The sequence below is a fragment of the Arachis ipaensis genome, chromosome B03 (genome assembly GCF_000816755.2).
Source record: "Arachis ipaensis cultivar K30076 chromosome B03, Araip1.1, whole genome shotgun sequence".
In the NCBI taxonomy this organism is placed as follows: Eukaryota; Viridiplantae; Streptophyta; class Magnoliopsida; order Fabales; family Fabaceae; genus Arachis; species Arachis ipaensis.
Window position 1 is genome coordinate 3,392,165 of NC_029787.2, and position 13,998 is coordinate 3,406,162.

The 13,998-nt window shown below is 34.6% G+C and overlaps 3 protein-coding genes across 3 annotated transcripts; 1 reads left to right on the plus strand and 2 right to left on the minus strand.

Moving 5' to 3' along the window:
• On the minus strand, positions 4,752-6,923 carry LOC107629221 (basic transcription factor 3). The gene is made up of 6 exons (XM_016331942.2): positions 6,764-6,923; positions 6,160-6,227; positions 5,858-6,006; positions 5,692-5,748; positions 5,302-5,340; positions 4,752-5,198 (listed from the first exon to the last, which is right to left on the minus strand). The coding sequence occupies exons 2-6, from the start codon at positions 6,225-6,227 to the stop codon at positions 5,032-5,034; spliced, it is 480 nt and encodes a 159-aa protein (XP_016187428.1). The 5' UTR covers positions 6,764-6,923; the 3' UTR covers positions 4,752-5,031.
• Positions 7,028-9,015, plus strand: LOC107629219 (basic transcription factor 3). Its single transcript, XM_016331941.2, has 6 exons — positions 7,028-7,188; positions 7,403-7,470; positions 7,847-7,995; positions 8,107-8,163; positions 8,488-8,526; positions 8,674-9,015. Exons 2-6 carry the CDS (start codon positions 7,403-7,405, stop codon positions 8,838-8,840), a joined length of 480 nt encoding a protein of 159 aa, XP_016187427.1. The 5' UTR covers positions 7,028-7,188; the 3' UTR covers positions 8,841-9,015.
• Positions 9,496-13,959, minus strand: LOC107629218 (vacuolar fusion protein MON1 homolog). Its single transcript, XM_016331940.2, has 14 exons — positions 13,290-13,959; positions 13,009-13,088; positions 12,837-12,908; positions 12,666-12,705; positions 12,195-12,296; positions 11,823-11,944; positions 11,583-11,715; positions 11,422-11,513; positions 10,995-11,076; positions 10,838-10,902; positions 10,431-10,721; positions 10,243-10,334; positions 9,937-10,001; positions 9,496-9,762 (listed from the first exon to the last, which is right to left on the minus strand). Exons 1-14 carry the CDS (start codon positions 13,713-13,715, stop codon positions 9,667-9,669), a joined length of 1,758 nt encoding a protein of 585 aa, XP_016187426.1. The 5' UTR covers positions 13,716-13,959; the 3' UTR covers positions 9,496-9,666.

Below are 13,998 nucleotides of genomic sequence, written 5' to 3' on the forward strand. Positions count from 1 at the left end.
CAAGTGGATTTTATTTTTTCAATTTTGCTAGGTAATCAATATAGAATCTGTCAACTTCTGCCAATTTTTATTGGACTGAGCTCAAAATTCAGTAACATAAAAAAAATCATCCTAACTTAACCCTAACTTAAGCAATTATGCCACATTCTCCTGTCCCTCTCCTCTCCTATCTCACTCGCAGTGTCCATAATCCTAGATAGCTGCGCCACCGCCCCCTACCGGTGCGATGAGCGTTTTCTAGGACAAGACGCCATAAACGACAACCAGAACCATCATTGAAGAGAGCTTCGCGGGCTGTCAACCTCCGCACAACCGCACTGGCAGCCTCGACCTGAGCATCCATTCGCTACAAGACGCTGGCGACGACAACCCGAGCCACTATGCAAGGAAGACGACGAACCATTGGCTGTGACTCCTCTCCATTGAAGACAATGTTACTCACCCCGCGAACCATCCCAAGTGGTCCGTTGCTGCGTTGCACACCAACATGCTGGCATAGCCACAACCAGCATCGTCTCCAAAACGTGTCGTACAAGTTCTTCCTCCTCTGTTGTTGTGTCTTCTGACGACCGCATCTTTTTTGGAGGAGTTTTTTTTGGATGCGTCTGTGTCTTTTGTGGTTATGGAGGTGTCTTTTTTGTATTGGATGTATCTGCTAATGGAGGTGTCTTCGATAATATAGCGACGGCGCAAGTATTATATTGACAACAACACCTAAAGAGGAGTGTAAGATTGGGTACTCTTTGTCGCCGAGGATGTAAATGTGAAGCTGTATTTGACAACCCTTATTTTTCAAATTTGTAATTAATGTTGATCATTAAGACATTAAACATATTATTTTTAATAAAAAATAAATATTAATTATAGTTGTTAAAATTTGGCTAATTATAAATTGTTTTTCAATATTTTTTTATTTTTTATTTTGCACTTAATTATCTCAACATTAAATAAGAAATTGCAAAAAGTGATTGAAAAAGTTAGAGCACAAATAAGGATTCTTAAGTAAAATATTAAAATAGGCCGTGGCTCCCAAAGAGGGTGGTATCATGATTGTAAAACAGTAAGGCAGGGACTTTACCTTTTTCTTAATGGCCTAAATAGTCTATGAGCCACTCAACAAGCTGAGATAATTATAATTATTAATAGGGTACACTAAAAATACACGTTAGAAAATATAATATACACATTAGAAAGCTAATTTTAAGTGTTTATATAATATTATTGAGATTCTTTATATACAATTACCTGCTTGAGTTTCGTATAATCTCTCATGCATGTAAAATTTATTATTAGTTGAAAATTAAGATACAATTAATTTAATGTGAAATTGATAATCAAAAGTTATTAGATGATAATTTAGTTAAATTTGTCAAATTATTTAACGATTCTCAACTATTAACTTTACATTAACTTAATTGCATATGAGTTTTTACTTTATTATTAGAGAAAAAATTAAATCGATCTATGACTTTTTGGTATGCGGATATTTAAGTCCCTAAAAATTTAAAAATACATTTAAATCTTTGATATTTTCAAAATCTGGACATATCGATCCTTAAATTTAATTTGTCCAATTTTAAAAATTTTTTCACGTGTGTATCCGTATCAACTAAGTTCATACAATGGAAATCACGTTTGATTTTTTCATTGAATCTGATCCATTCAAGTAAACATGAAAGATTAATATGTCTAAATTTTAAAAAATAAAAATTTTAAATATATTTTTAAAATTTAAAAAACTTAAATATTTGCGGATAAAAGATTATAAACCTATTTATTTTTTTTTTGTTATTATTAGTGGGTATGTAGAATTGAAGGGAGTAATTAATTAATTGAGGCAATCCGAATTGACTATGATGTGTTGATTTTGTTCAAGTATGAATGTGTGGTGGCCTCCACACACTAAGACACTAATATAATGTCATCTTTTATGTAAATGACAGGTATATAGAGATAAGGGGTGATAAGATAGTTATGTTATGTTTGCCCAACCAAGTCATAAGAAGACTATGATTTTGTGTTTTTATATTAAAAGCACTCACTATAGTGGAGGACTTAAGTGGGGAACATAACTTTTTTTATAATCTCCAAAATTGGTGAATAGTGACTTTGACAATTTGGAACCACCGAATCCACAATGAAGATGGCAACGTAAATGATGAAAGACCCATTTTTCTTCTTTTTATTTTTTTAATAAATTATTTATTTTAGGGGAAGAAGAAGAAAAAAAGAAGTGGGGGGTTTTCTATTTATTCCTCTCCTTCCTTTCCCACCTAAATTGAACAATGCATTAAATGGATCATCATATTTTGGTACATATGCCATTACATTAAGCATCACATGCTATTGCAAGTTATTGTCATTTGATTTCCAATTTTTCATATGAATAGTTATTGCCAAAAAATTTAAAATAAAAACAAGTTAGTCATTATTTCAAAAAAATAAAGAGTATAGCAGTTTTTGAAAATTAATTTGATATTAAAAGTTAAAAAAAAAATAAAAAATAAAAAATAAAAATCTTAAATTTTAGATTTAAATTGGAATCATTGATAAAAAAAATTATAATAAATGAAGAGTTGAGATTTGATGAAGAGTTGAGATTTGATTAATTAAAACAAGTAAGAAGTATTTAATAATGAGTTGAACTAATGTAAAGGTTTAATTACTCTGTTAGTCTCTATAGTTTCGTGAAATTTTTAATTAGATTCCTATACTTTTTTTTTCTTTTTAATTGGGTCCCTGTACTAATTTTTTTTCAATTAAGTCCCTCTTAGTAGTAATTGACTTAATTTTGTAGGGACCTAACTAAAAAAAAAAAGAATTGGTACAGGGACTTAAATAAAAAGAAAAAAAGTGTAGGGACCCAATTAAAAAAAGATTGGTACAAGGACTCAATTAAAAAAAAAAAAAGTATAGAGACTTAATTAAAAATTTTGCAAAACTATAGGGAGGAGCGAGTAATTAAACCTAATGTAAATGGTAAAGTAGTAAAGTGAAAATAATATGGTGTATTAAGTGGGAAACATCCCTCTTTTGACCAAGTGAACAAACAGTTAGTAAAAATCAGTATACCCTTTTGTCTTCTTTATGTTCCTTCCATATCAAATAGTACTATTTTCATGTCTTCACATTTGGCCACATCATGAATTTGCAGTCCAAACTTCAGTTCAGATTCCATTGCCAACTTCTCTGACCATTGACGTTCGTGCATACATTATTGGAATGTTACATGCATTTGATCATTTAGATTTAGATTTAGAAACATGTTGTAAAATAACTAGATTATTCTTTTCCACTTACAATTTTTCTATATAGCTTTTAGTCGACTCTGTCAGAAAAAAATCAACCATGATGTAGACTTTATATTATATATAAAAACTTATTTGTTTTCTTACGAAAATAATCAATTTAAAAAACAAGTCTCAATTTCAATTTTAATTCATCACAAAGTACTGTAAATTTTTATTTTTGGAATTTAGGATATATAGGCCAAATTTTAATGAAATTTTCAGGAAGATAGGCCAGCTTGAATGTATTTGCTGTGAAAAGAGTCGGTTCAATTTGGGCTAATTAATGGTTCTGTTCGTTTAGGAATGGCCCAATTAGGTCAGTAAACTACACACACGCCAGTGAGCAGTGACATTCCTTATTTTAATTAGGGGTGAGCATCTTCGGTTTGGTTCAGGTTCACGATAAAATTAGAATCGAACTGATCAAAATATAATTGGTTCGGTTTGGTTTTGATTTGTGTTTTTTGTACAGGTATCCAAACCAAACTAAATCGATTAAGAACAGATTGGTTCGGTTCGGGTAATTGGGTACCCGATGACTTTGAAATTCATAAAAAAAAAATAAATTTTTATCTTAAAAATTCAACAAATACAGTAAATATGTAACATCAATAGAAATAATCCAAACATGTTAAAAACCAAATACATTAAAAACTAAACTCATTAAAATCCAAACATGTTAATAGTGAATAATCTTTGTCTAATAGAAAAGTCATATGTATATATATTTTTTTATTTAATTAATATTTGATCGGATTCGCAGGTTGGTTCGGATTCCGCACTCCTAGAACCGATACCCGAACCAATCACTAACAAAGACCATCGGTTTAGTTCGGGTTGAACCCGATTATCCGTTGGTTCCAGAACCAATTTAATTGGCTCGGTTCGGGTTCGGACAGGTATTCGGGTACCCGATACCCGTGCAGAGTGGTCACCCCTAATTTTAATAAACTTTAATTACTTTCTCATTAACCAAACAAAAAAAAAGAAAACTTTAATTACTTTCTCAATTCATATAATTCACTACAATTTTAAGTAAATTATTAAAATCTAACACAACCATCCCATTTCGAATTTAAAAAAAAAGAAAAAATAAATGCCCTTTTTGATATGACTACTTGGTCATAGGACAAATAGTGACCTACTAATATATCAAAAACGCTTTAGACTAATAACGAAAATTGCTTAGACCCGTTTGTAAAAACTAAAAAAACCCTTTGTTTTTCATCGATCAAGGAAAAAAAACATTTACTCTTAAAAAAATAGACTATTCCTGCTACATTCAGCAGGCAATAATTCATCAAAATTTGCGTGAACAACATTGATTAACAAAGATAGATCGGCAAACACTAAACAGCACCTGCAAGAACAGAAAATCTAGAAGATACAGCACAATACAGGAAATTACAGGAACCGAGTTTTATTAAAACACTAGTGAATTTTAGACCAAAAATGCAGATAAGTAGAAAACCAAAAAATGATATTTCTATCTAGAGCAACAATCCAAATACATTCAACAAATATCAGGTTGTTGTCAAGTGACAATTCTTAACGTTAGGATGAGGGAGAGAAGATTTAAATATAACAGTAACCCAAACTCCTTTTTTATGGTACCAGTAACTCAAACTGTTTGACAATAGAACTAAACAAAAGCTCAAAATACTAAAAATTTGAGAAACAAGAAAATTTTCTTAATAAACAAAAGGGAGATATGTAATAATGATGGCACAACAAAACTCTTCTAAGCCTTGGCCTCCTCAGCAGCTGACTCAAAAGTCTCCCCAGGAACAAGCTCTGGGACGTCGTCATCGTTCTCCTCTTGTGCCACGGCTGAAGCAGCACCTGCCTCGGGAGCCTGCTTCTGAAACTGTTCCGCTAGCTTCTTTAGGTTTTCCAAGTTATCTGGTCCTGCATATTAGTGACCAAAATGTTCAGTATGGAGTAGGGAAGCAGGGAAAAATTAAAAAGACAAAAATGTGAAAGAAAAATAAAAAATTGAAGTGCATAATACCTAATTGGTGGATAATGTTAGGGAGTATATCCTGCAACTCTGTAAAAGGAGGGATTACATGTCAATAATAGATCAGTTAAAAATAGAGTTACTTAAAGTATAGCAGAGCATATAAACTGTATAAACGATGACTTATCATAAACAAAATACATATAACAGAAATGTTATTTTTCCAATGTGATACACAGAACAATGAGCAACATATGGTGTTCAAATCTTTGATGCCATTAAAGACTAACTTATAACAAGCTCAAGAGCAACAGGTTAATAATTGACCTGCTCATTATGGCACATGTATAAATAATTTGAACATACTTCATAATTTAATACAAAGCTCATTTTTTGACTATAAGCCGGGGTGCAATTGGGAAAAAGATGAGAGTTGCTTACTCTTTGTTTGTGGAGCACCACTAACAACCCAAGTATTAGCAGCAATGGATGCTTGAACTGGAAAAGGGGGAAAATGCAACTAGTTAATAAACTTTAGAACAAAATTTTTGAGTATATGATATGACACAAATACAAGATTTCAACAAAATATCAGAATGAATGTTACCTTTGGGGTTTAGAAACTGGATAACAACATCATCCTTGAAGATGTTAACTTCCTCGATGGCAGGGATGGCGTTGACGCCTATTCTCTTGAGGGTGCTCTGAAGCCTTTTGTCGTCTGTGGTGGTTGTCTTGTGGACGGCCTTCTTCTTTCTAAAACATAAAAAGGAAATGCAAAAACATAAGAGAAGTGAATCTAACTAAAAATAAGCATTGTATGATTCACACAATGCAAGTTGAAAACTAAAATCTATGCCAAAGCCAAAGTTGATTGAAATGAATGTGAACCAAATATAACATACGAACCTCCTCATTGTGCCCTTTCCCCCGGTTCTAACTGAACCGGCCATCTTCATCAATCTTTCTCTATTCATCTGATTTGACAATTAGCATACAACAAACAAATCAATAAATGTTTCTCATAAACTATAAATAAAGCCAATTACAGTAAAAATAATATTATTAAAGTAATTATAAGAATCAAAATTCAAGGACCTACCATGAAAATAAGAAAAAGAAAGAAGCATAACACACAACATCACTCAATGCAAATATCCATGAACAAATACAAATACAACTTCAATACATGAAAGCCGAAAAACAGAGCAAAAACTAATAATAGCTATGAGTCTACGATGATGCACTCAGCTCATGAAAACGTCACAAGGAACCACAAAATGATGTTACATAAAAATTGCAGCTTCCTCAACGCAAAACATAACAATCACCGATTAAAATCTCTAATTCCCTAATCAAATTCACTAAATATATTAACAAGTACTTTCAAAAAGAAAGGAAACAGATTAAGCCGCGTTAATGAACCGACAAAATCAACTGACCTAACACACAAAGGAATATCAGAAAACAATGGATAAAGTGAAATAAGAGTTGGAGCAAGGGAACACGGTACCTTTACGAAGCAAAGAGAAGAGTACCCTACTCACACCGCTTAGCACTTAGCAGAAGAAAATGGAAGAAGAAGAAGAAGAAGAAGACCTAAAAACCAAAATGAAGAAGAACACGAAGGAGAAGATAATGAAATTGAAGTAACGGTGCTAGGGTTTCTGTACTATTTTGGGCTTGGGCCTTTCTTCTTTTTTTATTTCAGATTATGGCCCACAAAAGTTATTGTGTTTTATTTGGATCAGGCCCATATTATAGGCCCAGTTTCAATATAGAAAACTAAAATGTGGGAAAACCCTTCCTTAACCCTAGCCACATTGCGAGCAAAATCAACAGCTAAGAGCAGTGGGTAACCCCTCTTTACTTTTCGTCATCGTTTAGGTCTTCCATTTCTCCGAGTGAAGAGTGGGTTTCCCTCTCTGCGTCGTTAAGGTACCATCTTTACCCTTAATCCACCATAATAATAACAATAATAACACTGTTTGATTTGTCTCCGTGTTAGGGTTTCGTAACTTGCTCTGATTTTATCCCTTTAGTTTCAGTGAATTTCTGTTATGTGCTGCAAAACTTATGCTTGTTTATGTGATAGATAGATAGATTTATCTACTGATTTGTTTGTTTTGTTTTGTGATTATTAATAAATCAGATGAATCGGGAAAAATTGATGAAGATGGCCGGTTCAGTTAGAACCGGTGGAAAGGGCACAATGAGGAGGTGTAATGCTGTATTCACTTCGCATATTATCCTATTATTTATTTTTAACCTTCGTATTGTTATCAAAATTTTATCTTTTCATTGTAAACTTGCTTTGTTCTTTAAAAATGCACTCATGTGTTCACTCTCTAGTGTCTATTATGGGAATTCAATCCATTCATCCATTTTATCCATTGTTTCTAGTGTTTTAACAGTGTGTACATATATGCCCTTTCTTAGAGTCACAAATACAATGCATATTTTGAGATTTTGATTGATTTCTCGTCCTTTTGTGTATGTTTATCCATTTAGTTTTTAGCTTTGTGTGAATCATACAATGCATTTGTTGAGTTGGATTCACTTTTTGATGTTTTGGCATTTCCGTTTTATGTTTTAGAAAGAAGAAGGCTGTCCACAAGACAACCACCACAGACGACAAAAGGCTTCAGAGCACCCTCAAGAGAATAGGCGTTAACGCCATCCCCGCCATCGAGGAAGTTAACATCTTCAAGGATGATGTTGTTATCCAGTTTCTAAACCCCAAAGGTAACATTCAGTCCAACATTGTGTAGAAGTCTTGTATTTGTGTCATATCATATACTAAATATTTTGTTTATAAGTTTTACTCATTAGTTGGATTTTTTTTTTCGTTTCCAGTTCAAGCATCCATTGCTGCTAATACTTGGGTTGTTAGTGGTGCCCCGCAAACAAAGAGTAAGCAACTTTCATCCTCTTTTTCACATTTGCACTCCACTTATAATCAAAATGAGCTTTGTATTAAATTATAAAGTATTTTCAAATTATTTATACATGGGCCAGAATGAGCATGTTATCTGATAGTCTTTAATGGCATCAAAGACATGAACACCATACGTTGTGTATCACATTGGAAAAATTTAACATTTCCGTTGTATGTATTTTGCTGTATTCTAAGTCATTGTTTATACAGTTTATATGCTTTGCTATACTTTTAAGTTACACTTTGTTTTTAACTTGTTATTTGCGTCAAATATTGACATGTAATCCCTCCTATTACAGAGTTGCAGGATATTCTCCCCAACATTATCCACCAATTAGGTATTATGTCTTCAATTTTTCATTTTTCTTTCATGTTTGTCTTTCACTTTTGATTCATGTAGCCGATCCCATCTAGTGGGACAAGGCTTTGTTGTTGTTGTTGTTGTTGTAGTATCCATACTGAACATTTTTGTCATTAATATACAGGACCAGATAACTTGGAAAACCTAAAGAAGCTAGCGGAACAGTTTCAGAAGCAGGCTCCTGAGGCAGGTGCTGCTTCAGCCGTGGCACAAGAGGAGAATGATGACGACGTCCCAGAGCTTGTTCCCGGGGAGACTTTTGAGTCGGCTGCTGAGGAGGCCAAGGCTTAGAAGAGTTTTGTTGTGCAATCATGATTATATATCTCCTATGTTTGTTAAATCTTTTTCCCCCCTAGTTACTCAAACTTTAGTAATTTGAGGCTTTGTTTAGTTCTCTTGTCATACACTTCAATTACCTGTTAAATTAAATCTGCTTTGCCTCATCTAAGGAAAAAGCGTTTGGCCACTTATTGCTTAATGTATTAGGATCTTTACTCTAGGAGTCTAGATAGAATCCGTTTATCATTGGACCTATCCAAAGAGCAGAAAAGGTTTAATTTGGTCGAATCAATTGCGAAACGCATTAAGGCCGCATTATTATTCGAGTAAAGTGACAAATAAATTTACGGATTTATATTTTGGACATATTAGTTTCTAGTTTCTAAAGAAAAGAAAATATCACAAGGGTTAAGAACAATTTGGACATATTAGTTTCTAAAGAAAAGAAAATATCACAAGGGTTAAGAACAATTTTGGTTTTTAAGGTATAGGTTAAAAAATTTTTTCGTTCTTAACTTTTTTTTGCATATAAAATTATCCATATGGAAGGGATTTGTTACTTTACTCTTGTTATTTTATTGATTGATTATCATCGTGGTCAAGTCCAACTCAATTTAAAGATAAGCATTGCGAAAGGAGAACCAGTTGTAGGAGGCTAGGAGCAACGTTGAACCAAACTTTACTAGTATATTATACAATTTAATTGCGAGGCATGTACACAAGTCCAATCATGAATCTTGTGGTCGTGAATCATAACCTTACATTGAGTATTTCGTTCTCTATAGGAATTTTATTACAAAAAGAACTATTCTACTCGTTTATAGTATTTGCAGGGAAATCACCATGAAAAGGGGCTCGCTCCTAGCAAAAAAATTTCATTTTCCACATCTTTTATCCATTGAACAACACGGTTGCATGTCTTTATTGCCGATGCCTGCATGTGCTCGTTTTGTGAGTTTAAAAAAAATAGAACTCGTCCAATTTCACTAAGTTGATTATGATTCTACACCTAAGTAGTGAGAAATAGGTAAACATCTTTTGTAGAATATAAAATAATGGTTTAATACTTTAATCATATAAATTGTATACAAAAGGGGAAAAAGTGTACCTTGTCCGCAAGGGGATCAAAGGCAGCATACAGCTCAAAATCTTGTGTCACCCAACAGAGAAGAACTGCCTCATTAAAATAATAATAAAGAAAATCTGTTAGCTCCATGGTAATTCAATGGAACATGTAAATGTAATAGGTTAAATACAGAGAGGTTTAGGTTTCACCAGTTGAGTTGATTCTCATAGAACAACAAAATTGAATAAACCATTTTAAGCAAAAATCAAATATTGTAAAATGATCACGATGATGAACATTGCAGACTGCAGACATCCATATCAGGCTGAAAGCCACAATATTAATTACCGTAGTTTTCATCTCTCCGAAATTGAGTTTTGTGCAGTCCAATACCATTATCATGCATGGATGCAAAAAGTTTCTGGTAAGCTCTATACAGTCTGCAACAACGAAGATAAGTTATAAATCAGAGAACTGAGAGAAGAACCAAGATGCGCAGAAAAAAAAACGAAAGAAGTTGCTAAAATATTTAACACCTTTTTTGCTGCTGAGGTGTTTTAATGGATGGTGGAAACTCTGAAGAGACATATTGATCCAGATATATACTAAAGTATATAAAATGCCACAACCCTGCAGGACAGTCAATGGCGGAATTAGGTTCCAGGAATCTTTCAGGAGAATCAGATGGAAGCCTGTGCGGGCCCAACTGAGATGAACCAGACTGAGCTATGGGTGGAAGATCCCCAACATGCATTCCCCCATCCAGCAAAGATCTCTGAACTTCACTAAGAACATTTGACTTCAAAAGGACCAATTCAACACGAACCCTATAAATGGGCAGGCAAGTCTCAGAACCATGCAAGAATAGTAGTTGCTAGATATTATAAATTCATAAAATTTTCTTGTGAAGGTTAGAATAATTGGATTATGAACAATCATTTACCTGCAATCTTTAAGATGATAAAATGCATCTGAACTAGTGGTTAGCAGCATCAAGTATGTGTCAGCCTGCCATGGGTATATATATACAAAGGTCAGTCATTTGTGGGCATGAAATAAAGGGAGTGTGTTAATGATCTATATATTCAAATCTGACTCACATCAAAATAATGGATATAAGCGTACAAAAATGCTGAAGGATTATATCTTGGAAGGCAAACGGGAGAAAACGACTCTGATGTCCTGCATAATTATAGCCCACTAAATAAAATAAGAGTAACCAGCAAGATGAAGCAAAGAGACACCGTCTAACACTTGAAGGATTTAAGTTCATTTGCTGTTTGAAGGTTCAACGGCAATGGATCAATGATAGAGCAAGATTAAATGTATACACTCAGAGACAACTGAGTATGAAGCTGTAAAATACCATCAGATTTTCATGCTACCTAAACAGCCAATCATTGTATATTGAACACTATTTAAAACCGTATTGTTGTGGAAACTATAGGCAAATTCTCTTAATGAATGAAGCAAAAAGTGTACTACCAAAACAGACTATCTGAAAGATAAAATCTGCCTTCTACTTGCCTAAAGGATTCTGATGACATAACAAAGTTGGCCAGCAGCAGCATATCATCTGGATGAAGGGAAGCTTTCTGAGCACCAACAAGACTGATTACCTGTCCTCAACTTTTGCTGTGTTATCTTAAGTCAGTATACAAATGGAGAAATTGAGTGTAGGGTCAAACCTTGTGCCGGCACATCAGAATTGCAAACAAAACACCTGAATCGGCAATGTCTTGCAAGATAGCACCTGCAGCTTGCCTTGTTGCATATGCTAGAGGAAGACAAGTATAGGCATGAAGAAATGTAGCAGGATTCCTGATATGATCAGACAAACAACAACATGTAGTTATTTACTAATTTACTACTAGAATACAAAAATAGAACACTGGTAAACTGTACATGCTTAGAGCAGAGAAACCAACCAACTGAAGGAATGGATTAGAGAGGAAAAGACAATGTCTGTTCCACCGAGCAAGGGTGTCATATCAAACTTTGGGTTCTTCTCGAAGCATCTGTTTACTGATTTTGTTAGTATAACAAGTATCTGCATATGGGTGAACAATAGGGATAGATCATATAACGGTTACAAAATAAGGTTTCCATTTGAATGACTAAAAATGTACAATGGTAATTTTGTGGATCATAGAAGAAGACACAATGATTTATAACAGGACCATATGGCATTATGTGATCCATGTTGTTGACCTCATTCGGTTGGACAAGGCTTAGTTGTTGTTGTTGTACAAAATTAGGCACTCGGAAATTATTAGAGTAGAAATGCAACTGAATCATACCTGACCATAAATTAGCTCCAACTGCCCCCTTAATGACTCATAAGGTTCTTCTGTACAGCTGATGCTGACCAAATAAATTGGCCCTTTCACAAGAAAAACAACCTATACCAAAGTGTTAATCTTTTGATTTCACAACATTGAAGCAATGAGTTGGTCCAGCAAGCGATAATAGATTATTTTCCAGTACTATGAAAATTGTTAGAATCCAAATGAGCCCCCCAAAAAAAAAAAAAGAAAAAGAAAAACAGAAAGCATTGCAAAACAATAGTATTATTAGTGTAAGAAGTTTGAGAAAGAGTGCAAAAATAAAAAAGCACCGCCTGTATAAATAGGAAATGATCAAAACATAGTTTTTCTTAACACACTAACTATAAGGATTTGAATAAGTGGCGGGTTTCGACGTTTCGTGTAATTAACGATCAAATGGAACATAATATTCAAGAACCAAAATAAAAAAAAAGATGATCAAACCTGATGCTTTCCAGCCCTCACCCATTTCACAGAATCACCCCTAAAAAACAGAAAAAACAAATGCCATCAAAATAATCACATTCAAATTTCAAATACACATTCAAATATGGTAATTGAGTATTGCTGTAATTATTTAGTCAACCACGCAACAAACATCCATAATAATCACACCTGCTCTCTACAAAGGAAATGATTGCCTGCAAAGTCGCTGAAAATCCTGCAAGCTTATACTCATCTCCATACCTTAAAAAAAGTGCAATAACAACAACACGTTGTCAAAACAAGAATCAAAACAACATCTCATTTACGTTTTCAAAGCATAAGAATCTAGCAGGACACCAACCTAGAGTATATTGGCTTGCCAGAATGACTGAGAACAAAGAAATGCTTCTTCCTTTTTCTCCAAGAAATGGAAGCATCATCCTGCACTTCATTCATTAATCAAACACAGTATGATTTTCATAGGCATCCTAATAGAGAGAGTGCATTTTTCCCCCTTGTAAACCATCAACATAGTTAAAGCACTAGCCACAGTTCAAAGCATTAATATGGTGGGTTTGGAAGTTAAACTCAATAACGTTATTTGATATATAAAAAAGAACACTACCAACACAGAGCGTATACCTCATCGACATGTCGTTTTCCAGGAATCCACGCCGTTTGGGCGTCGGAGAATCCATGGAGTGTGATATCATCAACTTCCCTACTCATCTCCTCTTCAATTTCGCGCGCGATCGGTATAATTGGCGAACCGCTGGTGTCGCTGCTGCTGCTGCTTCCTCTCTCGCCGACGTAACCGCTGCTGCTAGGGCTCGATGGAGCTTCCGGTTCGACCTCCAAACCGGCCCTCCTCCCCGAGGAAGACGCAGCAGCGGCGTCTGAACCGGGTTCGATAGTGACTCGGACCTCTCCCGGTTCAACCTCACCTTCCTCCACGAACAGCTGAACAGTGATGGTTCCGCCGTTTGCGGAGGTTTCAGGGTTGGAAGAATCCTGATGCGGCGGAGTATGGGCGTCGTGGTCGGAGGCGGAAGAGATTGAGTAGTCCATAGAGAAGATAATTTCAGTGAGAGAGAGAGAGAAGTGTGAATGGGAGGAGTTAATTTTGGTGTGGATGAGAAACGGTTGGTCGTAGGGGTGCACCTGCCAGTCGCAGGGTCAGAGTGAGTGACTGAGACTGGTAGGTAGTTGACTGCAGAGATCCGGCGATAATCGACGGACTGGGATTGCCAACGGAGGAACCCGGTTAAGCCATTTTCCTTTTTATTTTATTTATTATTTTCAGTATGAAGCCAATTGGGGTAGTTAACTCCAAAGAGCCGACCAATTATAA